The sequence below is a fragment of the Psammomys obesus genome, unplaced genomic scaffold (genome assembly GCF_907164565.1).
Source record: "Psammomys obesus unplaced genomic scaffold, mPsaObe1.curated_primary_1811, whole genome shotgun sequence".
NCBI lineage: Eukaryota > Metazoa > Chordata > Mammalia > Rodentia > Muridae > Psammomys > Psammomys obesus.
In genome coordinates, this window is record NW_026590405.1 from 5180381 (window position 1) to 5205112 (window position 24732).

Genomic DNA, 24732 nt, shown 5'->3' on the forward strand with positions numbered 1-24732 from the left:
CTCAGGCCACTGTGGAGATTGTGGGCCACACTTGGGTCTTGTCCTTCCTCTTTTGAACTTTTTCCCCTTGCTACTAAATTCCAAATCTGTCCCAGTGTGGTTCATAGGACTCCTGGAAGTCCTCTGTGAACTCAGTAACACAGTCCAGCCCTGGCTCGTTTCCCGAGTAACCTGGACCAGAAGGTCTCTGCCCACACTAAGCTTTTGCAGGGGAGGACCTATCCTAGTGAGCATCAGCTGAGGCCAAGCAACATCTGGCAGAAAATGCACGCTCCACGTCATCAAAGGCTGACCTCTAGGTGTGGCTGGGCTGGGCACTGAGTGAGCCAGGAATAGCCTAGCAGCACCGCAACCCCTGCCGCTGTTCCTCACCTGATCTAGTCCAGTCCAAGGAGGTCTGGGAGCTAAGCTTTTAACTTTACATGTGGTTGAGGGTCAGGGTTAGATGGGAGTGTTAAGGTCTCCAATGGCAACTAACTGACCTCAAGAAGGCAGCTCTGGAGAGGAAGGAGCAGCGCAGGCTTCTGATGAGCCCATGTCCTAAGGAAGAACCCTCTCCTGGCCAGCAGGCAGCATCCCTTTAAATCCTTGGAGGTTTGGGGCTTTCTTTTCTATTAAGTAACAAAGGACACAAATAAAAATACTTTATTATAGAAAAAGCATCCCGTACACAGGATTCCGTAAACACTGGTAGGTGAACAAGTGCAACTTCAAAAGGAAATACACGGGCAAAATCTACACAGTTTGCCCTCAGGAGAAAATGGAATTCTCCAGAAATGATCCCATCCAGCCAAGAGCAGCTCTGCCTCCTGCTGTGCTCCCTGCACCCACCTCAAGCTGCAGATGGCAGTAAGTGGCAGCAAGTGCACCACAAACTCAACTCGAATCACAGTTTGCGTTGGAGCCTGTGCCCTGAACGTCACTTCCCTGGACACCTCTGAGAAGATGCCGCTTCCTGCACAGCATTCTCCGGCCTGTACACACCTGACATCATCTCCCTCGGTACTGGTCAGGGAATGGCTACCTTACGCAGTCTCCCCCACCTTCCTCAAACTTTGCTCTCAACCCACATGTGACATCCTAATACTGTGTCCCTGTTCTGCCAACTCCTTAATGGCAGGCGTGGCTGATCAGCTACACAGGATACGAGGACATGCGTCAAGCCTCTGGTTCAAGTTTATCTTCTATCTTGCTAAGATGTTCTGGGTCATTTTTCTCAGGAGACTCCCTGCACATAGCCCGGATTACTTATGCAGGCACTTACAAAACACATCTTTTATTAGAGAACTGCTCTCATAGCCAGTAACTAACTCCAAAGACAACTGTAACCCAGCCCGATCCTGCAAGGTCCCAGCGCTAAAAATGTCACTCTGAGAACAGAAGGCAAGACACCAAACTACAGTGACACTGAAATTTAGGCAAGAGTGGAGCTGAAGGTGTGCAAAAAGCTTCCCTCTCCACAAGGTGTCTGTGTCCCCAGCCTTCCTTTAGTCAGCACCCCCAATGCCACCGCATCAGCCTTTAGTCAAACTCCATGGGCTGGAACCCCAACGTGCTAATTTACTTGGCCTGTGGGGGTGAGGCCTAGTTCATAAAAGGCCGAAGGCAGTGAACTAACCCCGAAGAACGAGGACCTGAACATACATCACCGACTCCATCATACTGCAGTGGCCGTGGAGAAGCAGAGGACGCACCACTGACCCAGAGCCTGGGCTGCTCAGCCACCAGTGAGCAAACATGTAGCACCAAAGTCCAGGCCAAGGCTGACCTCAGACATACCAATCGGTTCACAGAAGCAAGCTCAAGCTAAGAGCTTCAGCCCGTATTCCAGATGCTGGCTTCCAGCCTCGCCAAGCCACAACTGCCATCACGGAAATGAGAGCCGCTTAGCTCTCCTGCAGCTCTGAGCAAGGATGATCCCGAACCAACTCCCCCTGAAACTGTAAGAACACTCTGTCCTTCAATCCCACAGAGGCCTCCAAAACCTGATTTTACTGCCATCAAGTAGTACGCCACACAGTGCCTTATGGGAGCAGACTTCAAGAAACTACGTTCTTTAAGGAGCTTGAAGGAACGGCTTACTCGAGCCACCTATGATGGGAAGAAGGACCAACTCAAAGGTCAACTGCTACCAGGAAGTAAGGTAATGCCAGACACTGCTATCTGGCTCTCGATTCTGCAGCCAGCCATGGAAATGTCAGAAGAAGGGGCTAGTGATCTGGACTGCCATCTACACACGTCAGAGTACACAGATCAAACAGAATGACAAGGCCTGGACCTGACTTTGGGGAGGACAGTAGTATCATTTTCTTACCATGTCTGAACAGCTAATGGGCTCTTTAAAAAAAGAAACAAAAATGGAAATGCACTGGTGTGTGAACTCTGTGCAGCCCCCACACAGGTCCTGTTCGTTTCCCTGGAGCTCAGGAGGGTACCAAGCAAATCTTATCGTCAAGGTACCAGGTCCCCTACCACACCCACAGCAGTGAGCTGCCCCTCAAGGGGCACTGTGGGTTCCTGCCAGGGGGTCCTGCTGGCCTGCTCTGGAGTCACCTCAGGCTGCACCAGCACATTTCGAGCCACTGCTCTGTTCTTCCCCGTCTTGTGCGTCAGTTTGCTCCCGGGTTACTAAAACGTAGAGCTGAGCTTGTGGGACTTCCTTTCAGACATTCTATGCAGATGGCATCTGGGTGCAGCGCCCAGGAACTGTTTTCCACCCACCTGGCACACTCCCTCAGTCGGGCACACGTGCAGCAGCATCCAGATGGCCTTCTGTGATGTTTGGTCCTCTGCCATTAAGCCATCTGTTTGGGGCAGAGCCCACCCACCTGCCAGGTGTAAAGGCTACTGTGCCAAGTATGAGGCAACAGTCCACTTCCTCTCCTGCAGTTATGCAAAGACTCAGCCAACAGCACCAGACCCAAAGTGTTTGTTTGCCAGAGGGCTTCTTCACCTGGCCAGAGGCAGACCCAGAAAAGGGCACATTGCTAACTCAGAGGAAAGGGAAACGGGAGGAGAAGCCTCTCCGCAGGGTGAGAACCAGGACGGGAAGCCCTGCTTGAGGTGCCCACACCGAAGAGCTGCAGGACGGGCAGCCCGTCTGTCCCTAATCCTGAAAGCCATTGGGAGCCATCTGAGACAGCGGAGCATTCAGCCGGTCAAGTTCGTCCACTTGCGGCGGGTGGTGCATTATTATCTCCTGGTCCTCCAGGACATCCTCCCCAGCAGCCACCAGATTGGTGAGGGATTTGCTGCGAACACACTGGAAATCCACATGGCGACTCTTCCCTTCCTCCTTTTCCCACGACATCTGGATAAAGGGGCGCTGCACGTAATTGTAGATCACCTCAGACCGCCCGCCCGGTCTCCTCTTGATCTTCTCTTTACAGGTGGGGTACCCTGCAATGGGAAGCGCGCTGTGCTCACTCTGCCATCCACTTCCAAGTCCAAAGACAGCTCAAAGAAAGGCTCTGTGGCAGGCAACCAGAGCCTTCCCAAGGGCCCTCTGTCCCTAGAAGGCCTGGGCTGTGGGAAGCAATGAGGATTCTCCCTCTCTTAATGGAAAGGGCAGAAAAACCACTTAGTAACTTCAAGAGCCTTTAGTTGCTGCAAACAGTATCAAGGACAAAAACCCCACCAGGGCACAGGTATTACATCACCCTACTGTAGAGGAGGCATAGTTGAGTGGAAAGGAAGGAAATGTGGAACTTTTACCTCAAGGAAAAATACAATACTACAAGATACCCAGAACGGGCTCCAGAGACAGAGGGCCTTGTCCAAGCAGTGGAAGAGGCAGGAAGGGGACAGCCAGCTCTATGGATCAGGAGTGTTCCCAGCCTAACAGCTTGGCAGTGCCTGGGGAGAAGGGAGGTCCTGTCGGCAGGCCTTCTCACAGACAAGGCAAAGGGAAAGGCTAATAATTTTGTTTGTTTTTTGAGACAGGGTTTCTCTGTGTAGCCTTGGCTGTTCTGGACTCACTCTGTAGACGAGGATCTACACATCCTCAAAGGGAAAACAAAATCTCAGTTTTTATCTGAAGACAAGAGGCTCATATACAGCCTCAGCTGGCCTAGCAATTGCCATACAGACCAGGCTGGCCTAGAACTCACAGGACTCCTTCTGCCTCTGCCTCCTGAGTGCTGGGACTGCGCCATTACAGTTGGCAAATCTCAAGTTCTTAAGCTCTGTTTTTCAAAAGAATAATTTTAGAGCCAGAAACACATTCTTGCTCAGGTGAGCCCTGTGCCCTGGGGCCGTGTTTCCTGAGGGGAGAAAGGCAAAGGCAGACCTCAGGACAGCCAACAATACAGCAGGGCCCGTCAGTGAGTGCAGTTTAAGCATGCCAGGTCTCAAGGCCCCTGTCAACCAAGGTCAGGGGAATAAGCTGTGGCCAAAGATCCACCCTACCCCTTAAGTTTGCAACCTCAACATCGGCAGACTTTTATTTTTTGGGCTTTTTGAGACAGTCTCTCTGTGTAGCCCAGGCTGTCACCTGCCTCTGCCTCCTGCGCACTGGGATTAAAGGTGTGCGTCACCAATGCCCAGCTGGCCAAGACTTTACGTATATATGTTTGTTTATTTTTGAGAAAGGGTTTCTCTGTGTAGCCTTGGCTGTCCCACACTCACTTTGTAGACCAGGCTGGCCTCGAACTCAGAGATCTGCCTGCTCTGCTCCCTTGAGCACTGGGATTACAGGCGTGCGCTACCACGCTCCACTATGTATGTATGTATGTGTGTGTTTATGTATGAATGTATGTATGTATATGTATGTACGTTTGTATGTATTTTTATTTATTTTATGTGCACTGGTGTTTTGCCTGCCTGTATGTCTGTGGGAGATCCCCTGGAACTGGTGTTACACACAGTTCTGAGTGCCCATGTGGGCGCTGGGAACTGAAACTTGGGTCCTCTGGAAAAGCAGCCAGTGCTCTTAACCACTGAGTCAGCTCTCCAGCCCCATGGTCGAGCCTGTAATACCTTCAATTCCAATGCGAATGTTCTTCAAGCCACGTTCCTTTAACACTGTTTTAGCAACATCTCGATTCTCAATATATTTGAAGAATCTGTAGAGCTTGGAGCTATAAAGAACTGAAAGAAAACAAATCCCACAAAATCTGGAGTTAATCATAGAGGAAAGGAGTGAGTGATAGTCATGGGCTACAAACCCCTGGCGGTGGCCAGCTGTCACACCCCCCCAGCCGCCAGCATCCCTAAGACTGGTGTTCCTGGCTCGCAACAACATCTGTCAACATTCTGAAAGCACCACGCTTTTGACATTTGATGTCTAGGAATGTCTACTATATTAGTAGACAGGAGCGTCTACTATAGAATCTAGGTGCAAACATACTGTTTAGAAGTTATCAGTTTTGTGTGTGTGCGTGCGTGCGCACGCGCGGACACACACACACACACCCCTCCAGTGTCCTACAAGGCAAGCAGGATATGAATATGGATGTGGCACGTTCATGGATGTGATCCTGAGCAGCCATAGAAGAGAAGGGTACAGCTGCAGTGCAGCAGGGTGAAGCTCCGGCAAGTGCGCACCCTTCTCTAAAGGCTGCACGTGGAGGCCAGAGGGCACCCCGGGCCGTCAGTCTCTGCCTGTGTCCCTGCTGGAGACTTGTTCACCGACGTGCACCCAGCGCTGGCTGGTCCAGGGGCTCCAGGCTTCTCTGCCTCCACCTCACTGGATTAGACATGTGCTGCCGGTTCTGGGGTCTGGACTCAGGTCCTCACGGCTGCATGCCAACTGCTTTCCTCAGAGCTGATACACAGCCTACTTTCACGTTTTGAATTATTACCAAGCCAACAATGGAAGAGAATCTAACTGCCCCTTCAGTATCGGACAATGCCATCCCCTGGGGAGAGGAGAGCCAGATCCCAGCGTAGGTCAGGCCGCATTGCTGGCATCCCCTCAGGTGCAATGCCTATCACTAGCAATCAGTGCTAGCTGTGTGGTGCTAGGCCCTGGCTGCACTCTACAAGGGTTTTTCTTGTTGTTTTGTTGTTGCTGAAAACGGCCACACCCTACAGGGGCTCCTACTTTGGGAATACTCTTCCCCCATGGGTGGGGGGTGGTCTTCATCCCAGTCCACAGAGTCCTCATCCGTCAGCACGACAATGTGGCACTCTCGCTCCCCTTTCTTGGCACAGCCCACCATGATGGGCAGAATGAGCTCTTCGAGGTAGTGATCGAACTGCTTGTGGGCACCATCGTTGGACAGCTCATGCAGTAAAGCACCTGGGGAAGGAAAGGCCAATGTACCTGCTTCCTGCCTGCACAGTGCTGCGGAGCGCAGACTAACCGCAGCCATCATGGAGCACACACAGGGAAGAGGCACACTACCCACAGAGCTTCCTGCCCTGTAGGAATTAGCCTGACTTCCTCGGTTTGCCTTTACCTCGATCTTTCCTCACTGACTCAGTCCCCCTGCCTGTCAGAGCTGATACATGGGCCTACCCAAGAGGAAAGCAGTAGCTCAGAGCCTGGCTGGCAAAGTCAGACTTCCCAGTCTAACGATTTCCTTTCCAGCCTCCGTCCTGGGAGCTGACCCCAGGCAGGCCTCGGTGACTTTCTGCTAAGAATGAGGCCAGCACCTCGCAGCACCAGGCGGGCTCCCCATCACCTGAGCCACACCCCAGCCTGCTTTGAGACAGGGCGTTGTGCTGTAGCCGTGGCCGTGCTGGCACTGAACTCATGGTGGGCCTCCTGCCTCCAGAGTGCTGGAATGGAGGTCAGAAGCCGTTCTCCAGCTGATTCATTTCCTCACTTCCCCACAATCCCCAGATGCCAGAGAAGCGATGCAGCCAGCAGCTGTCTGCCGCTGCGGTGGTTCTCAACCTCCACCCACTCTCCTCTACCTCTGGGCACACCCTAAGGGCACCGGCGGAGCGTGGCTGACAGCTGCTCCGTACTTACTCAGATCCTGACATCGGATGGTGTGGAAGTCAAAGTTAATGCAGAGATAGTCGCACGTGTCTCTGAGATCTGGGATGGAGATGCCATCTGGACAGTTGATGATGCCAGTTTTGTAATAATCCTGTGAAGGGATCAGGAAGGACAACTACATGGAAAGAACTCCTCTAACCTATGCACTGCTGATTCTGCGTAAGGGTGCAGCACGCCAGCATGCATGGCACGGTGGGGGACAGAAGATGCACTACATACCAGCACTGTGCGGAACACAGTGGCGCTGATCCCTTCTGCGATCTCATACTCCCCCTTCTCATTGGGCCTTGTAAAGTTGTATTCTCTTCCTGGTCCGAACATCCTGAAAGACAGCAGCAACATCAGCAGCTTCCCCGGCAGGCGCTGCAGAGGCAGCTCTACCCCTCTCTGCCATGCACTAACCCCCCTCCATGGCATAACTTAAAAGCACAGCATAGGACCTGCGCCATCAGATGAATGCACGCCTCAGCAAACGCCTTCACACAAAAGGCAAAGAGGGAAGCATCGCCTGTGGCAGCAGACACAACACAGGCAATGTAGAGGAAGCTGTGGCGCTCTTCTACTGCCCAAGAACTTGCCAGAGTAAGCCAGCCCTCCTGGCTGCCTGTGCCTTTCCCCTCGTCCTGCCCAGTATGTCATTGCTCAGCACCTTGAGCTTTGCCTTCACCACTAATCTGTGAGGCAAATCTGCAGAGGCGGCAGCACTGGTAATGCGTTCCCTCCCAGCTCATCTTCCCTTCTGGAATCCACCCCTGGATCACTGCTCCGACAGGCTGCTCTAGCCATGGGTTTCAGACACGTGTGAGGCTCCTCTGCCACTTGACATATTTCAGTGAGGCCTGCTCTCACCATGAGCTCTTCAGGATCTGGTCAGAATCCCAGCACACACAGGGCGGCTCACAGCCATCTGCAACTCCAGTGCAGACACCTGACACCCTGCCTGGCCTTCTCGGACACTGCGTTTATGTCTGCTGCGCAGACACGCCTGCAGGCACAGCACCTACATTAAGAAAGCATCGACTGCTGCAGTTCAGGGCTGTAGCTCAGTACAGTGCTTGTTTCCCATGCAGGATAGTGTGGGTTCAACCTCTAGTACTGCTGCCCCCCCCCCAAAAAAAACCCCAAAAACCCAAATGGGTAGGAGGCAAAAGTTTTTTTCTAAAATGGCTTTGTTGTTCTTGTACCACGTGGATTATTTCTAACACTTTTTCACAGAAGGGAAACAATGTGGCATAAGTCTCAACTTAGCATCTCTGACCTGTGCAGCTCAGAGAGCACCCAGTGTTTACAGAGAGGAGGAACAGGCCCAGGAGCCCCCGAGGCTCCTCTGTGATGCTCCTCATCTGGATGTACGAGCGCAGCCCTCCCAGCATCAAGGCACCAGGCCTCCACCAACTTCCCCACAGAAGTATGAAGGCAGGAAAGTCAGCAGGATACTGCGGTGCAGCTTTGCATCTGATGCAAAGTCACAGAGAACGGAGTGTGCGCAGCTGGAAACGGTCATTACCTTCCCAACATGGTATCCGGATGCGCAGTGAAAATCTGAGGATTTACCACGAAACGTGTGCCATCGACAAGAAGTGTCACTTTCTCTGGGGCTGGGGAGTGAGTGCTACCGCCAAAGCCCACGCTGCTGTTTCCAAATCTCTCCGGACCAATGAAGGGCTCGTGGCTCCGCTTGCTCCCACTCTGGAAGCAGGAGCCCTTGCTGTCCTCAGGCAGTGGCATTATGTGAGGGTGCTGAAGGCTTGCTGGCTGAGGGGCATAAGCAAGCACAAGGTCTGCAAGATGAGCAAATGACTAAGTAACTGAAGAGCCAAAGTCCAGAGAAAACGTCTCTTCCAAAACAACAAATGAACAAAAACCTAAAGCCATAGGTGTTCACAGCTAAGACAACATCCTAGACAAAATTAAAAACAAAACTAGACACTTGAAAGCCAAAGGTAGGCAGGCAGATCTCTGAATTTGAGGCTAGCCTGCTTGCTCTACAGAGCAAGTTCCAGGATAGCCAGGACTACAGAGAGAAACCCTGTCTTGAAAAACCAAACCCAACCAACCAAATCCCCCTCACAAAACTCGAATCTGCCAATGCTGTAGATAAGCTCCTTCCATGTACACGTATGACACAGTGCTTGGGGAGACAGAAGGCAGAAAGGCCCACCCTTTAAAGCAGCTGTCATGTTAAAGTAAGCAGCACAGTGAAAAAGACCGGACAGAAGAACAGTGCCTACATGGTGTGCTGACTCGCCATGGTCCAGCAGTCTCCTGCCAGTCCCTGAAAACTGGAGTTACAGGTGGTTTTGCACCACCCAACACAGGTGCTGGGAACCAAACTCAAGTCCCATATAAGAGCAGGAACACTCTTGGCTGAGCACCCTGGTCCACATTTAGTATTGAGACAGGTCTCATGTACTCTAGGCTGGCCTCCCACTCACTGGGAGTGACTGATTTCCTCCCTCCACCTCTGAGTGCTGGGAGCAGCGCACATGCCCTCACTTCAGAGGCGGGGTGCTGGAGTGGGGTCCCGTGTTCTTCACTGACGCTCAGCTATAGCCCCAGTGCTACTGTTTGGCACTTAGGAGCTCCTGCTGTGTGCTGAAACTCATTTTTCAGTGTCCAAATTTTCAGGCTCCAAGCTGCTTTTTGTTTTTTCGAGGCAAGTTTCTTTGTGTCCAGTCTGGCTGGCCCTGAACTCAAGAGATCCACCTGCCCCTGCTTCCCAAGAGCCCTGATTAAAGGTGTACGCCGCCGCCGCCGCCGCCGCCAGGCTCCTTGTTTTTAACTTGCCAGGAAGAATGAAATAAAGTCTTTACCTAATTTGTTACTCTTCCTAGAAATGCAAAGAATATACTCACGGGATCTCATCTTTCTGTCCTATCACCTAAAAGCTATTTTCTTTAAATCATTTAAAATGCCCCCCTCTACTTTGCGACAGGGTCTGTGAAGCCTGGGCTGCCCTTAAACTAGAGTGGAAGCTAAGGATGCAATGCAACCTCTGACCCTCATCTCCCCTCCCCCAGGGCTGGATTACAGGCATGTGATGTCACATGTGGTTTGTGTGGTACCGAAGACCAGCGTGACAGGGCTAGACAGGTCATCTCTGGAATGCTGGTTCCATGAACAAGGACTCCTCTTCAGTATGCACATTTGCTTTCTGTCTCTAATAAACAGTAAAATTACCTATAAAGGCTTGTTTTGCTGAGCAATTTTAAGAAGCACATGTATGGGAAGCCACGAGGTGGCTCCGTGAGCAAAGCATTGCCACTCAGGTCCACCAACCGCAGCTTGACTCCCAGAACCCACGTAAAGGTAGAAGCGAGCGCTCCAGAAAGCTGCCCCCTGGTGGCCTCTGAGAGCGGGCACGCTACAGCACCAATAAACAGGTAACAAGGAGCTGCTGCTCGGCTGGTCGACATGTGCTTAGCACGCCCCATGTTTGACCCCGGTTTACTTCTGCGCTGGGGAAGTGGAGGCAGGAGGATCAGAAGTTCAAAGTCAGCTACCTAGTAAGTGTGGGACCAGCCTGGGCTACCTAGTCTCAAAAACCCAAAACCAAAACACCCCCCACCACACACACACACCAAAACCCTAAATCTTAACAAACATGGGCTGTATCCAAATTGGGCCATTTTGTAAAATTTTGGGGCTGGAGAGACAGTTCAGCGGTTAGAGGCACTGCTCCTCCAAAGGACCTGAATGTGGCTTCCAACCATCTGTAACTTCAGTTTCAGGGGATCTGACACCCTTTTCTAACCTCCATGGGCACAGACATGCATGAAAAGCAAAGCACTAATACACAAGACAATCAAATAAAATATACGCAATTTTTATATATCTGTACTCAGTAAATGGTGTTTGCCTTTTTATTTTTTAAAGATTTATATATTATTCTGCCTGCATGTGTGCTTGCAGGCCAGAAGAGGGCACCAGATCTCATTATAGATGGTTGATGTACATCTTTAATCCCAGCACCCAGGAGGCAGAGGCAGTCGAATCTCTGAGTTCAAGTCCAGCCTAGCTTACAATGCCAGTTCCAAGACAGCCTAGGGCTACACAGAGAAACCTTGTCACAAAACAAAATAAAACAAAGCAAAACCTGTGTTCCAGTTTAAAAGCGAACAACCACAAGCAGCTCATTACCATTCCCGAAGAGCGAAAGGCAGTGTTCAGGAGGCGGGCCAGGGCTCCCTCTAGCGGCCTGCCCACGCAGCTACACAGCGCATCAGGAGCTGTCCTCCCAGCAGCCTCTGAGGAAGGGTGACTGAACAGTTCTGTCCCCTCCGTTTACAACAGAACTCTCAGGAGTAAGGGCCTCCTCACATTACAGCTGGAAAGGGCAGAGCAAGGCCAACCATCCCCTGACTCCAAGGTTACACCCTCAGGCCAGGTGGCCGGCTCGGGCTGACTGCAGGTTCTCTACAGGGGTCAGCTGGGTAGAGGAGACAGGTGTGCTAAGCATGTATCACTCCTGAGTACAGATGTCTGGGTGTGAGCAAGGTGCCCAGTCGCTGTACCTTCGTTCCTGGGAGCCAGGGGATAAGTGCGCATATAAAGACCAGAGGGCACCAAGCCGCTGCCTCCTTTCTCTCGAGTGGCAGCTAAGGCCTCATCTCCTAGGCAGCCGAGCTCTGGCTGCAATAACCTGCTGCTATCACTGCCCTGCTGAGCACGCATTCTTAGGAAGGGGGCATGGAAACAAGGCATGTGATGACGGTCCTCCACGGTCTGTAGTGGTTGCTAAGCGCCATCTGGAACACCGGTGGATCTAGACGGCTACCAACCACTGTGATTTGGTGCACTGGTTACTGGGAACATTGTTTTGCTTTGAGACAAGGTCCTTCTCCATAGCTCTGGCTATCCTTGACTTCACAGAGATCTGCCCTGAGCGCTGAGATCAAAGCACGTGCCGACATTCGGGCTCTGCACCAGGAAGTCTACATGTGAAGTAGAGGAATATGATCTGGTGTCATTCGCGCCACACATCGTGAGGTGGGAAAAGAGCGCAGAAGCTGAAAGTCGGCCAGGATTTGTTGTGTAATGGCATACGCATGCCTGCAACTATAAAGCACACAGAAATCCCAACCATAAAGCTGTGCTACCATGAGTGTGGCTAACACAGATGCTGGAACTGTTCAAAGTGCTAAGATAAGCAACAGCAAGTGCCCCCTGTGGAGAAGACGTCTACGGAACCTCCACGCTAAGCCCAGGGACCATCTCAGAAGAAGGGGTGGAGAAATGGAAACCCCAGCAGTTCCGGTTCCCAAGATCAAGCCAGTGACAACCTCGGGGTGAAGGGGAGGTGCCACAGGCAGGGTGCCCACGCCCAGCGATGACCTCGTACCAGGCACCCCGGGCAGCACTCAGAGGCATGAAGCTGGGAGGGAGGCGTTGGGGAGGAGCTGGGGAGTTGGAGGGAAAGGGCGTGACTGTACACGCGAATGGCTTCTTCACGGACTACACGGGAGCAAGAGGAGCTGACGGTGCAGTGTGAGGACCAGGGTCTGAGTTTGCTTTGCAGCACCCACACAGTGGCTCACCGGCAACTCTAGCTCCAGAGGACCCAATGGCTTCTCCTGACACCTCAGGATCCTCTCACACTTGCACACGTGTGCGGTGCGCGCGCGCACAGGAGCACCTCATTCCAACAAGCTAATCAAACAAGCCAACTTCCACTTGTGCTGCTGAGGTTCTTTTCTTTTTATCTTCTCTTTTCCACCTTCTACCCCCCTTGCGCACCCCTAAGTGCAGCCATGAACTCTCACTGGCTAGAACGCTTTCCATGCCACCTCTCCCCACAAGCAGCCCACAATCCCTTACACACACACACACACACACACACGCACACACACGCACACGCACACACACACACAGTAGTCCTCTCGACTGATGAGGAAAACCACAGCAAGCCTGATTCCGACCACTTTCCTCTTCCAGAGAGCAGCAACTTTAGAAACAGCTGAGACAGGCTGTGTATAAGACTGAGCAGAAATAGCTGCTAGGGAGCGGCAAGTCAGCCAGACACAGCAGCTTCACACTGCTGAGGGGGAGGACTGGGAGAGGCTGGCCTTGTAGGAGCCTGAAGTGAGAATTCCACCAGCAACAGTGAGCCCTCTGGTCAGGAGTGAGACAGAAAGCATTCCACGTTCACGCCACTACAGTGCAAAAGCGGCCACCAGCAACTCCCGTGTGTCAACATGGCTGTGTTCCAGTAAACACGCTGTGTTCTAGTGAAGCTGTCTAGGAACACGAGTGAACAACAGTCTGCCGCCCTGGACCCACACATCGGACCTAACAGGCCAAGACTGCGGAGCGTCATTCTCAAGCACTCTTGGATGCTCGGTTGGAGCTGCACATCAGCAGACAGCACTGTCTCAGCTGTTAGCACACCGCCATCCACAACCATGCTTCCAAGCACAGTTTATCAATAGTCAGCAACAAGAGTGTCCGAAAGTGTTAGGAAAGTAAGCAACTTATTTCAGAATAACCTGGGTTTAAAAAACAAAAAGGAAATCACAACTGGATATAAGAAATATTTTCAACTGAACGACAAAATACATCACAGGCGAGCTTGAATCAGGAGAAAGCCCAGTGCAAAGAATGGTCTACAGCTTTATCATACCCATTCAAAAAGAACCCAAAGACAGCAAAATATCCTTCTCCACAAACACCTTCTCAGTCTCAAAGAATATGTAAGAAAAGTAAGGGTGGAAATTAAAAAAGAAGAAAGCCAGGGCACTGTCCCACACCAGTAATCCCAGCACTCTGGAGCAGGAAGAAGCCAGTGGCAAGCAAGCCTAGACCGCAGTAAGGTTCTGTCTCAGGGAGAGAAACGGACAAGGCTAACTGAGTGGGAATGCTGGCCTCCGCCCCGCCCTGAAATGTCTGTGGTAGACAGCTTAAAACAACAGGCCAAAGCTGGGGTCCCATCCCCAGCCACCACAGAGAACAAAAGCTCGACTGATAAAGGGGGCTCAGTCAGCAGGTGAAGGCGCTCGCCCGAGCTCAACCTCTGTTTGATCCCAGAACCACACAGAGGAAGGAAAGAAAGTTGTCCTCTCCTCTGACCTCACATGCAGACTACGGCTCCAGCAGGCACACGTGCCCCACACATAAAATATGTAATAAACCATTTCATTCTTAAAAAAAAAAAAATTCAACAGTGAAACCAGAAGTTAGCTTTTAAAAACCGATGAAAACAATATATAAGATCTCTAACAGTGATCAAGAAAAAATAGAGGTAATGATTATTACAGTAAAAACCACACAACTGTACCCTTCATAAGGATGAGTTACATATGCAAATTACCTCAATGAAAAGTTTTTAAAGGCTCAGTCAGTAAAGTGCTAGTCTTGCAAGCATGAGGACTTGAGGTCATTTCCAGAACCCACACTAACTAAGTGAGCGTGCTGCCGGTGTGTCCCTATAACCCACCTGGGGTGGCGGGGACAGGCAGATCCCTACAGCTCACTGGCCAGCCAGCTTAGCCTGCAGAAACCGACTCCGTGAAGACAGAGCTTGCCCCACAAGCATGAGGACCAGGCTGAGACGACAGGTATGGTGGCCACCGGCGAGGCCAGCACCGGGGAAGCAGACAGAGGGGTTCCCAGGACAAGCTGCCTAGCCAGCTAACTACAGGGTTAGTCAGGGTTTCAGCAAGAGACCCTGCCTCAGTAAACAGAAACAGTGGTCAAGGAGACACCTGGTGTCAACCCTGCCCCTCCCATGTGCACACTTGCAGGCAGACCCGCGTACAGAAAATCAAAAAACAAAGTGGGACATCCTGATCAGTAGCCAAGGCTACCTTACGGCCTCCACACACATGCACAAATAAGCACAGACAGAAACAAAAAATGAAAACATATAATACAATTACTTGTCTGAAAACGAAAAATAAATGATAAATTACATGTCCAGAATGTGGCAAGTTCTAAAACTCTGCAATCTGAATGCTTCAAAATCTCAAACTTTTCATCTTAGATATGAAGCCACGAATAGAAATTTCCACACTGTATAACTTTGTTTCGTACAGAGAAGTATTAAAAATATCACATAAAATATTTTCAGACCATGGGTATATAAAACAAATTAATTTCATGACCCAAGCCCCACCCACAAATATGCAAATACTTCCAAATCCCGACGAAACAAAGTGTGCGCTCTGGAATTGTATGGGACACCCTGCCTGCAGGCCGCCGCCTGGTGCCCTGCCCCATCACCCTATATTCTGAGACAGTCTTTCCGTAAGCTGGCTTTCACCAACTGACTAAACCGGCTGGTCGATGCACCCATGGACCTTGGCACCTCAGGCACACACTCCCACACCCGGCTGTTGACCTGGATGCTGGAGGTCTGAACTCAGCCCATGTCTGCACAGCATCTCCCCAGTCCGAGACCTGGATGAGAACGCAAACGTGACTACTGTCACAGAACTGGGAGATTAGTGTGTATGCCATGCAACTTCTGGCAGAAATTAAATTTTTGAAAGCACAACAATTCAAAATAAAACAGAAATGTAGTCTTTAAAGTCCTAGTAATTTAATCACAATTATCAAAAGAAAAGTCCAACATCAAATAGTGTGATTGGCAAAAATCACACACACCCCTTTTTTTTAAGCCAGTGTGAGCTTTCTAAGACTGTGTCTGCGAAAATAAAATGGGCTGGAGAGACGGCTCTGCTGGCTAAGAGCACCGGCTGCTCTTGCAGAGGACCAGAGTTCCATTCCCAGCACCCACATGGTGGCTCCCAGAAGTCTGTTAACTCCAGTTCCAAGGGATATGACGAACTCATATTGAGGGCATAGCATGTGGTAAAGGCACATAACAAACCTGGTATACATTCAGGCAAAACAAAAAATCCCCAAAACAAAACAAAAACCAACTAAGATATCCAATAAATCTGGTCATGACAAAAGTAGCTCAAGACAGCATCAAAAGTTCTTAAGACTGCTCATATACAGGACTTGTAAAAGCCGATCTCTACGAAGTCTTTCCTAAAGCTCTCTTTAAAAATAGCGAGCTTGTAAGCTCTCGGCTTTCAGAAGACAGCCACATCCGCTTTTACTGACCCTTCCACTGCTTAGTTCAAGCTTCCAAGATTTATTTTAGTACTTTTCCTTCTTCACAATGAACACATTTTCCTTCAACTTTCCATATAATAATGGCTTTGTGGTCATATGAAAGCCTGTCCATTTTCTCCCCCTTTTTATTTCTCTCTGCTCTGAACCCTTTCCCTTCTGAAGCACTTAAAAAATAATTTAGTGAGCTCTCACTCTCTTACACCTTCTCTTTACACTCTTCTCTTTCTTCTCTTTCTCTCTCTCTCTCTCTTGGGGCGACCCCATTTTCCCCTTCCCTTTCCCTCTCTCTTTCCCCACCATGCCCTGCTACCCACTTCCTCCATACCCCCCTAATAAACCTCTCGCAGAGGAAAAAAAAAATTTTAGTGGGACAAAGCAGCAGGCTAGGACCAGGAATCCCCACTCCACACCTCATCTCTCAGCCTCTTGTGTTTGGAAGGGGGGAGGAGGGGAACAGTACACTAAGGCAAAACCTTGTGCCTCACACCGGTGCCAAGCAGGCACTGTACCAGTGAGTGACATCACTAGCCTACCCTGGAGTCTTTACCTGAAAGACGAGAAGGCTGTACCGGGTAAACTGAGAATTTACTCCTTTAAGCTTCGTATTTCAATGACTGTGAGTGCCCCAACTTCACCCATTTAACACCCAACAGTTCCCTGGAGCTTCTCAGTCCAATTAGCAGTGCAAGACCGGAGAGGTCAGATTTCGGGGCAGGTGGGAGGCACACACACACACACACAGAAAAAAAATCAGGAAGAAAGACACACCATTTTGTAAATCAACAACAAAAACCATCAACAAGTAAAGACAGACATCCAAAAAAGACACCAAAGCCGAGAAAAATGCCACAACTTCAGAGGGCTAACGTTAGTCACCTGTGGAGTCTATTTCAAGAGGCATTAAGAAGCAGAAAACACCTTGGGCAGAGTCGGGGCATCCAGCCCTCGTTTCTGCCAGAGAGCAAGGGGATTCTGGGCCCTATATGGGACACTGTTTATAAAATGACTTGCTTCAGTGCTTTGCCTAAGATAAACACTACTCAGACACTCAGCGAATTGCTGCCCAGAAGAACTAAAGGCCCCAAACCGCTACGGATGCTGGTACATCCCAGAGGAGGACCTCCGGGCTACGGGAATCACCGGGCACTGTCGGTACTGTGGGGTCAGGCTGAGAGCGCCGAAGAGGGAGACCTGCTTAAGCTCGGAGGATCCTAGCAACAGGCTCCAGAAACAGGGCCCGCTAGCCAGACGCAAGCCATCTTTCTCCCACCAAGGCAATAACAGGATATGTAGGAAAGCCATTTCCTACCGTGATGTCAGGGTTCCAGAAAACACTAACCTTTCTCACACAGCCTTCCGGGCCGGTTGAGAGAAGGAGAGGAGAAAGACAACAAAAAAAAGAGCAGGGCTCCGGGCAGTTTTTACAATTCTCGGGCCAAGCTACTTGGGGCTTGCCCAAGGTCTGGTCCCTGGCTGACCAGCGCAGCCCAAGCGAGGGGGGGGTGAGTGGCCGACAAGGCTAGACTCAGGGGGCCCACTCCAGATTTCCAGAATTCATTTCTGGGAGCCATGCTAGGGTCCTGCGACCTTGGAAAGGGGCAAACCACGCTTGAGAACGGCTTAGGATCTTGGTTTTTGTCCTCTTTTGGAATGGGGCTGACGTTCGAATTCAAGATTCATCACAACTAATTATTATTCCAACACTTTATCTGGGCGACCATTTGAAAAAGAAAAAAGAAAAAAAAAAAAAAAACCAAACTCAAATTTCTAGGTAAACAACGGGCACCGCGAACGGGCTGAGAGATGCATTTTCTTAAGTCGGTCGAGTTCCTTGTTATTCACTTGGAAGCAGTCGCTCGGCCCGGTGCGGGCTCGTGGAGAAAGAACGACAAATTCCCACAACAGGGGGGGAGGTTCTCGAGGCCGACGACGCCGTCTGCCGGGAAAAAGTTCTTATCCGCGAGCAAACTCCCGGCTCCGCGCTCAGCCCGGGGCGACGACGGGGACGGGGGGCTCCCGAGTGCCCGGGGGGTGCAGGGCGGCGCGGCCGGCCTTCCCCAGCCTGGCCCGCGGGTGGGCCGCTCGCCGCGGCTCCGCTTCCGCCCCGGGCCGGGGACGCGCCGCGCCCGCCGCCATCATCAGCCCGCGCCGCCCGCCCGCCAACCCGGCACTCACCGGCCGCCCGCCGTCGCGCCCTCCGTCCCCGAGCCCCGGAAGCCGCCCGGGACCCGCCGCGCTCGGGCCTCCGCGTCCCCGCCTCCGCCCCGGCCGCGACTACGCGGCTGAGTCACCCGGAGCTTCAAAATAAGAGTCGTCGTCGTCCCCCCCACCCCCGCTTCCGCCTCCGCGCGGGGCACGCCGGGAAGGCCGCGGGACGCCCCGCCCCCGCCGCGGCCGCCGCGCCGGGAAGCTGAAGCGAGGGCGAAGCGACAGACACGTTTCCTGGAACAGTCCGCCACGGCGAACGGAGTTTCCTGGGCGCAAACCCTCAGGAAGCGGGTCGTGTTACCGTGTAAACGGCGTCGTCGCCCATCCCGGGCCCGCGTCTTGCGAAGTGAGGTGGGGACCCCTGAGAGGAGGAAAGTGGCCTCGCCTGGCCTTGGTGGCTTTTGTACTGCAAAACGCTGTCGGGCCGCTTGATGACGCAGTCGCAGCGGCGGCGCAGCCTTCCGGTTTGGGGTGTTTGTGTTCTTTGGGGGTTTTGTTTAACACCTCTTTGCCCGCTCCCCGCCCCCTGCTCTCCTCTCTGTATACGGGGGGGCTTGTTTGGTTTCCTGAGGCAGCCTCGTTTACCCCAGGTTGGCCTGGCGCCTCTCATCCGACCTCCACCGTGTGAGTTTGATGGGGTCACGGGCGTCCGTTACCGTAGCTGGGCTGTGCGGTGCTGGGGTGTGGTCCGGGCCTCACGCATGCTAGGCAGTGGACCTTCCGGTTGACCTACACCTCCAGCCCCGGGTAATTGTTGAGTGGGGCTGGAGAGATGGCTGAGTGGTTAAGAACACTGGCTGTTCTGAGTTCCCAGCAAGCAACCACATGGCGGCTCACAGCCACCTATACTGGATCTGTCTATATCCTCTTCTGGCATGCAAGTAACACATATATTTTAAAATAAATGTAGAACACACATATATGTAAAATAAAGTCTTTAAAAAACTGTTGTTGAGCACCAATAAACTAATAGAACCACTCAAATATGGAACACCTGTAACCCCAGCACTTGGGAGGCAGAAGGATCAGAAAATCAGGGTCCTCCGTATGCTCACCCCCACCTCCACTGCCCATCAGTAAGGGAAGTCAGGGAACTTAAGCAGGACCCCGGTGTCAAGAGGCAATGCAAGGGGGCCCTCTTACTACCTTGATCCCCACAGCTCGTCCAGTTTTCTTACACAACGCCTGGCCACCTGCCCAGGGCTGGCACCGTCTGCAGTGGGCTGGGCTCTCCACGTCAATCATTAATATTTTAAAAAAAGGCCCCACAGTTATACATAAAGGCCAGTCTGATGGAGGCAGAGCCTCAGGAGCCACTGTCTTCCTCCAACGTGATGCCGGTTTGTGCAGAGTTGACAAAACGAACCAGTACAGCTATTTAACAAGTTTGAGGCCAGCCTGGGCTACAAGGAGATCGTGTCTCAACAGACTTCATGACAGATTAATGACCTAAAGCAGTGAACCTCAAATGAGCTGAAAACTCTGATCTCATTTTGATGAAAACACCTAACAACAACAAAAAAGACAAGTGGACATAGTGGCACACACCTGTAATCCCAGCACTCGGGGAGGCAGAGGCAGACAGATCTCTGATTTTGAGGCCAGACTGGTCTACAAAGAGAGTCCAGGATAGCCAAGGTTACACAGGGAAACCCAAAATCAAAAGAAAAAGAAGAAATTCCTAGCCCTCAGAGGCAGGCAGATCTCATGAGTTCTGAGTTCAAAGCCAGCCTGGTCTATAGGGTGAGTTCCAGGACCAAGACAGCCAGGGCTATGAAGAGAAACCCTGCCTCAAAACGAACAGCAGCATAAGCTACCTCATAGGAAAGCCACAGTGATGAGAGCATCTGAAGGCATCACTGGGTCTTGGAACCTCGAGGACATGCCCACGGATAAAACTTCCCAAAGTTCCCTCTTCCGCCCTGCGCCCCAGAGCACAGTCTCCATACCCGCAAAGGACAATCTGCTTCCTCTCTTCCACGTCCCCTCACCAATCCTGACCTAACCCTTGACACCTGTTACTCATCATCCCAAGGGAACACATATTTAACCACTAGTTAACCTGTTACCGGTCATCGGGGACACGTGATAACACATGTTTAGTTAATAGTTAAGATGAGCAGGGTTGCCTTTTGATTAAATATCACATCAGCATATCAGACATGGCACTGATGTTGGATTAACATCAAATTATAAGCGGCATGTGGGAAATGTGTATTTCTGCTGCTTTTTACCACTTTATTCTTAATTTAATTGTATCCCCATGTAGCAAGCCTCTGAGCTAGATTTACCATCTGAGACTGTAACTCTAAAGCCAGGTTGGCCGGCCTGGGACTTATATTGTTCATAATGGCTGGTTTGAAAGGCTGTCTAGGTTCATTCAATTAATGGATTTATTACCTTTCCTAAAATATTGCATCTGCTGCCAGTAAATACTTTAGAACATTGAACATTCTTCGTGACGTTTCCTTAAACGTTCTAAACAGGGACTGGAGAGATGGCTCAGTGGTTAAGAGCACTGTCTGCTCTTCCAAAAGACCCTGGTTCAATTCCCAGCACCCACATGGCAGCTCACAACTGTCTGTAACCCCAATTCCAAGGGATCTGACACCTTACACTAATGCACATAAAATAAAATTAAATTATTTTTTTAAAAAAAGTTCTAAACAACCAAAGGAAAGAGGTTTTTATTTTATTCTATTTTACTCACTTTGTAGCTTACGGCTGGACTCACACTTGTGGCAATCCTCCTGCCTCAACCCCCTGACTACTAAAATTACACATACTTGCCACCACGCTCAGCTGGTAAAGCCATGGCTGAGAAAGTATGAGGCTCTTCAGAAAGCTAGCTGCTTCAGCATATGCTTAGATCCCAGCTCTAGAGACGGGGAGAGCCCTGGGGCTTGCTGGCCGGACACTAGCTAGGTTACCTAAAGAGAAAAATAAGGGCTGGAGAGATGGCTCAGAGGTTAGGAGTGCTGATGGGCACTGATGGCTCTTCCAAAGGTCCTGAGCTCAATTCCCAGCAACCACAGGTCTATATCTCATCTATAATGAGATCTGGTGCCCTCCTCTGGTGTCCAGGCGTACATGCAGACACCACCACACCTGTAATCCCAGCACTCAGGAGGCAGAGGCAGGTGGATCTCTGAGTTCAAGGCTAGCTTGGTCTAGGTGGCAGGTCCCAGGACAGCCATGGCTACACAGTGAGGCCCTGTTAAAAATAATAATAGTAACGATACAAACGTGGTAGGAGCTGGGAAGGCGGTTCGGCAGGAAGGGGAACGGACTGCTCTTGCCAAGGACCCATGTTCAATTCCCAGCGCCCACAACCATCTGTAACCCCAGTCCCCAGGGGCCCGGAGCACTCCTCTGACCTTCAGGGACTCCTGCGTGTACACAGGCCAAAGGCATACACATAAAATTAAGCAAATAAACATAAACATATAAATAAATAAAAAGATGAGTCTCCGGTGATGAGTGGTAGCCCAGATTTTATAGACCCCGCAAGCATTACAAGTTTGAAGAGGGCAAGGGCTCACTACAGAGTGCCGAGTATTTCGGAACCCATAGGTCACTCAGTTGGAGCATCCCAAACCAAGCAGAACTCCCTAAGCCAAAGCCTCAGGGGTCAAGGTGGAGAGGGGAAGCCAGGGAATGCAGAATGGGTTACCCCAGGCCTCAGTGGAGGCTGGCTGGAAGAGGGCTGTCTCTCTCTCCTCACTCTGCTTACCAGATCACACCACTGCACCTGAGTCCCAGGCCGTGAGCTAGCTGCAACGGTTCCTGTTTGTGAATATACAGTTCTTATTCTCAAACCCAATACTGCATACTGGGAGGTTTTGTTACCTTATATGAATCTCAGTCTCTCTCTTTGTCTCTCTCTGTCTCTCTCTTTGGTTTTTCCATTTTTTCAAGACAGGATTTCTCTGTGTAGCCCTGGCAGTCCTGGCACTCACTCTGTAGACCAGGCTAGCCTCGAACTCACAGAGATCCACCTGCCTCTGTCCCAAGTGCTGGGATTAAAGGCGTGCGCCACCGCTGCCCAGTGCGTTTCTCTTTTTAAATGTAGCCCAGTCAATTGTCGTTTTATATGCTTTTCAAAAGATTTTTCTACTTTTAAATTATTTTTATTTTATGTGTATGGGTGTTTTGCCTACATGTATGTCTATGCACTATGTACCCGGAAGAACTGGAGTTACAGAGAGCTGTGCACCTCACGTGTGCGCTGGGAATTGAACTGGGGTCCTCTGGAAGAGCGGCCCTGAATTGCTGAGCCATCTGCCCAGCCCCTACCCTCTATCAGTTTTAAATAGACTGCACCTAAAAAGAAAAAAAACAAGTCTGCAAGCCTTCAAATGCACATCTGTCAAACCAAGATTAGAGGCAGCGAACATCAGGCCTTCGGTCGCTCAGCGCCGCTGCAGGAGGCCCCAGAGTTCTTGGCCACACGCTGAGTTTGAGGCCACCCTGGGACACTCACGATCCTGTCTCTAAAGAAATAAGTCCCAATCCCCGAACACCAGCATCTCTTCACTAACTAGAAATAAGTCCCAATCCCCGAACACGAGCATCTCTTCACTAACTGAGAGCCGTGGGGACTGGAGCCGTGCCCCTCGGCAGTTCGACGTCCTTGTGGCTGTAGATCAGCCGCTCCCTGCTCCCCTCTGTCAAAAACCACGGCGCCAAGACATTTCCTCTCCACGCAGGCACCGCAGCGAGGGGCCGCATCCCGAGAGACCTCGGCCTCACTGCGGCTCCGCCTATGCTGTGGCTTCAAAGCCCTCCCTCCCCTGCCGTTCTAGAGGATCACGGGAAGAAACGCACAGAAAGGAGGTGTGGCCTACCGTGACCCAGGAGCGAAGTCTGCTAAATGCCAGCTATTTCAAGACCCAGGCGTGTTGGCATAACTGCAGTACCGAGGAGCCCAATGCCTCTGGCTTCCTCAAGCACCCCAGCGCACCCCCTCTCTCTCTCTCTCTCTCTCTCTCTCTCTCTCTCTCTCTCTCTCTCACACACACACACACACACACACACACACACACACACACACACACAATTAAAAACCAAAAGGAGGGGCAGCATTACATCGTTTTGACCGGCTAAACACAGTCGATTTTGATCTCAGTGAACTGTGTTGTATCTCCGTAGCTAGACAAAGCGCTTTAAGCTGATTGGCTGGGATTTGGGGTAGGGGAGCTTTGGGGGGCTTTTGGGGGACCTAGGATGTTGCAGTCTTTAACCCCAGCAGAACACGTGTTCATTGCCTGTTGTTTTATTCTAGGCAGCAAGCGTTGAGCTACTGAATTGTATCCTGGTCTCAGGCAGCAGGCCTGAGAACTTGAACTTAATTTCACCTTATGATCAAAACGGAGACTTGGAGGCAAAATGGCTTCTGATACGCTAAAGGCGACAGCAGGTGCTAACCAAGCCCTTGTCCCGACCAACCTACCCCTCACCCTGCGGGGTCCCGGCACCACCACGAACCAGCCCGGGCACCCGAAGCCCGCTTCACAGGCGTGGGCCACGCACAGATAGTGACGCATGACCACACCCCAGGCTCCCTGGCCCGCAAGGACGCAGCTGGCCAGGAGTGTCAAAGGGTCCCGCAGACGCCTTGGGCCACTGCAAACCACAGCATGCAGTGGCCTGATCCGCAGTGACGTCGCCCCCAGCGGCGCCTCCTCCGTGCTGAAGGAGGCCCTGGGCACAGGACCACTGCGGGCAAGGTGGCTTAGCTCACCCTGAGCAAGCGGGCTCTGGCTGGCATTGAGGAGAACAGAGCCTTCTCTCGGGGCCAATGCATCAAGTGGCTTTTCAAGAGGAGAAACAGCATCGTGCACATCCGCCCCCCCCCCGGCCCCCCCGAGGGGGGACCCCCCCCCCCCCCCCCCCCCCCCCCCCCCCGCCCCAAGCAAATGTGACCCCGACTCCCCAGACCTGAAGCAGAAGCCACCCTGAGGTGCTGGGCTCTGGGTTTCCAGGCCATGGAGCACTCTCTGGCAGAGGGATGGGGAGGATCGAACTCGGGACCTGGAGCTGGCGGAGACCACGCCTGCTGCTGCAGACGGGACCTTCCGAAAGCGCGCAGCTGCCCTGGTGCCTTCCGGAGAGAAGCCACTGGTCAGGAGGACAGCCCAGCATGTATGTGTGTTGAAGGACTCCGACCTCGTGTCCCCAGGTCCTGCTGGCACCTTCGTCCACTGCGTGTACCCATTAGACTTCTCTTCCATCCGTGCGGCTACTAAGTTCAAGAAAAATTACTTGAGGGGGAGAAAAAAAAAAAAAAAGAAAGAAACCTGGAGATACAGGGTTGGGGTATGAAGTGAGGATCTAAAGACCAGGAATCCCGGAAAGATTTTTGGGTAAATAGGAAAACGCCTTAAAGGGCTGGAGAGATGACTGAGCCATTGAGAGCGCTGGGCGTGCTCTCAGAGGACCCGGGTTCAGATCCCAGCACCGTATGGAGGCTCACAACCAACCCTCGGGAGTTTGCC

At 51.7% G+C, this 24732-nt stretch overlaps 1 protein-coding gene across 5 annotated transcripts; it reads right to left on the bottom strand.

Annotated features, from left to right (window-relative positions):
* Positions 1–629: 629 nt before the first annotated feature.
* Kctd20 (potassium channel tetramerization domain containing 20) lies at positions 630–19402 on the bottom strand. Of its 5 annotated transcripts, none has more exons than XM_055607080.1 (7): positions 19382–19402; positions 8457–8730; positions 7169–7271; positions 6920–7040; positions 6044–6241; positions 4978–5088; positions 630–3399 (listed from the first exon to the last, which is right to left on the bottom strand). In XM_055607080.1, exons 2-7 carry the CDS (start codon positions 8675–8677, stop codon positions 3107–3109), a joined length of 1047 nt encoding a protein of 348 aa, XP_055463055.1. In that variant the 5' UTR covers positions 8678–8730; positions 19382–19402; the 3' UTR covers positions 630–3106. The 5 variants fall into 5 exon arrangements, with proteins under 5 accessions (XP_055463055.1, XP_055463057.1, XP_055463056.1 ...); XM_055607082.1 differs by lacking the exon at positions 19382–19402 and adding an exon at positions 18537–18623; XM_055607081.1 differs by lacking the exon at positions 19382–19402 and adding an exon at positions 18203–18315 and having other exon boundaries at positions 8457–8704.
* Between the last annotated feature and the right edge of the window lie 5330 nt (positions 19403–24732).

What these genes read in the sequence shown, in the direction of transcription:
- Kctd20 (XM_055607083.1), bottom strand. Translation starts at nt 11,653, where the DNA reads ATGCCTTGTTTCCATGCCCCCTTCCTAAGAATGCGTGCTCAGCAGGGC. An exon ending in CCTGGCTCCCAGGAACGAAG is followed by an intron (nt 8,731 to 11,463) that starts GTACAGCGACTG and finishes CTCATCTTGCAG; the next exon opens with ACCTTGTGCTTGCTTATGCC. An exon ending in CATTCGCATTGGAATTGAAG is followed by an intron (nt 3,400 to 4,977) that starts GTATTACAGGCT and finishes TTCCCATTGCAG; the next exon opens with GGTACCCCACCTGTAAAGAG.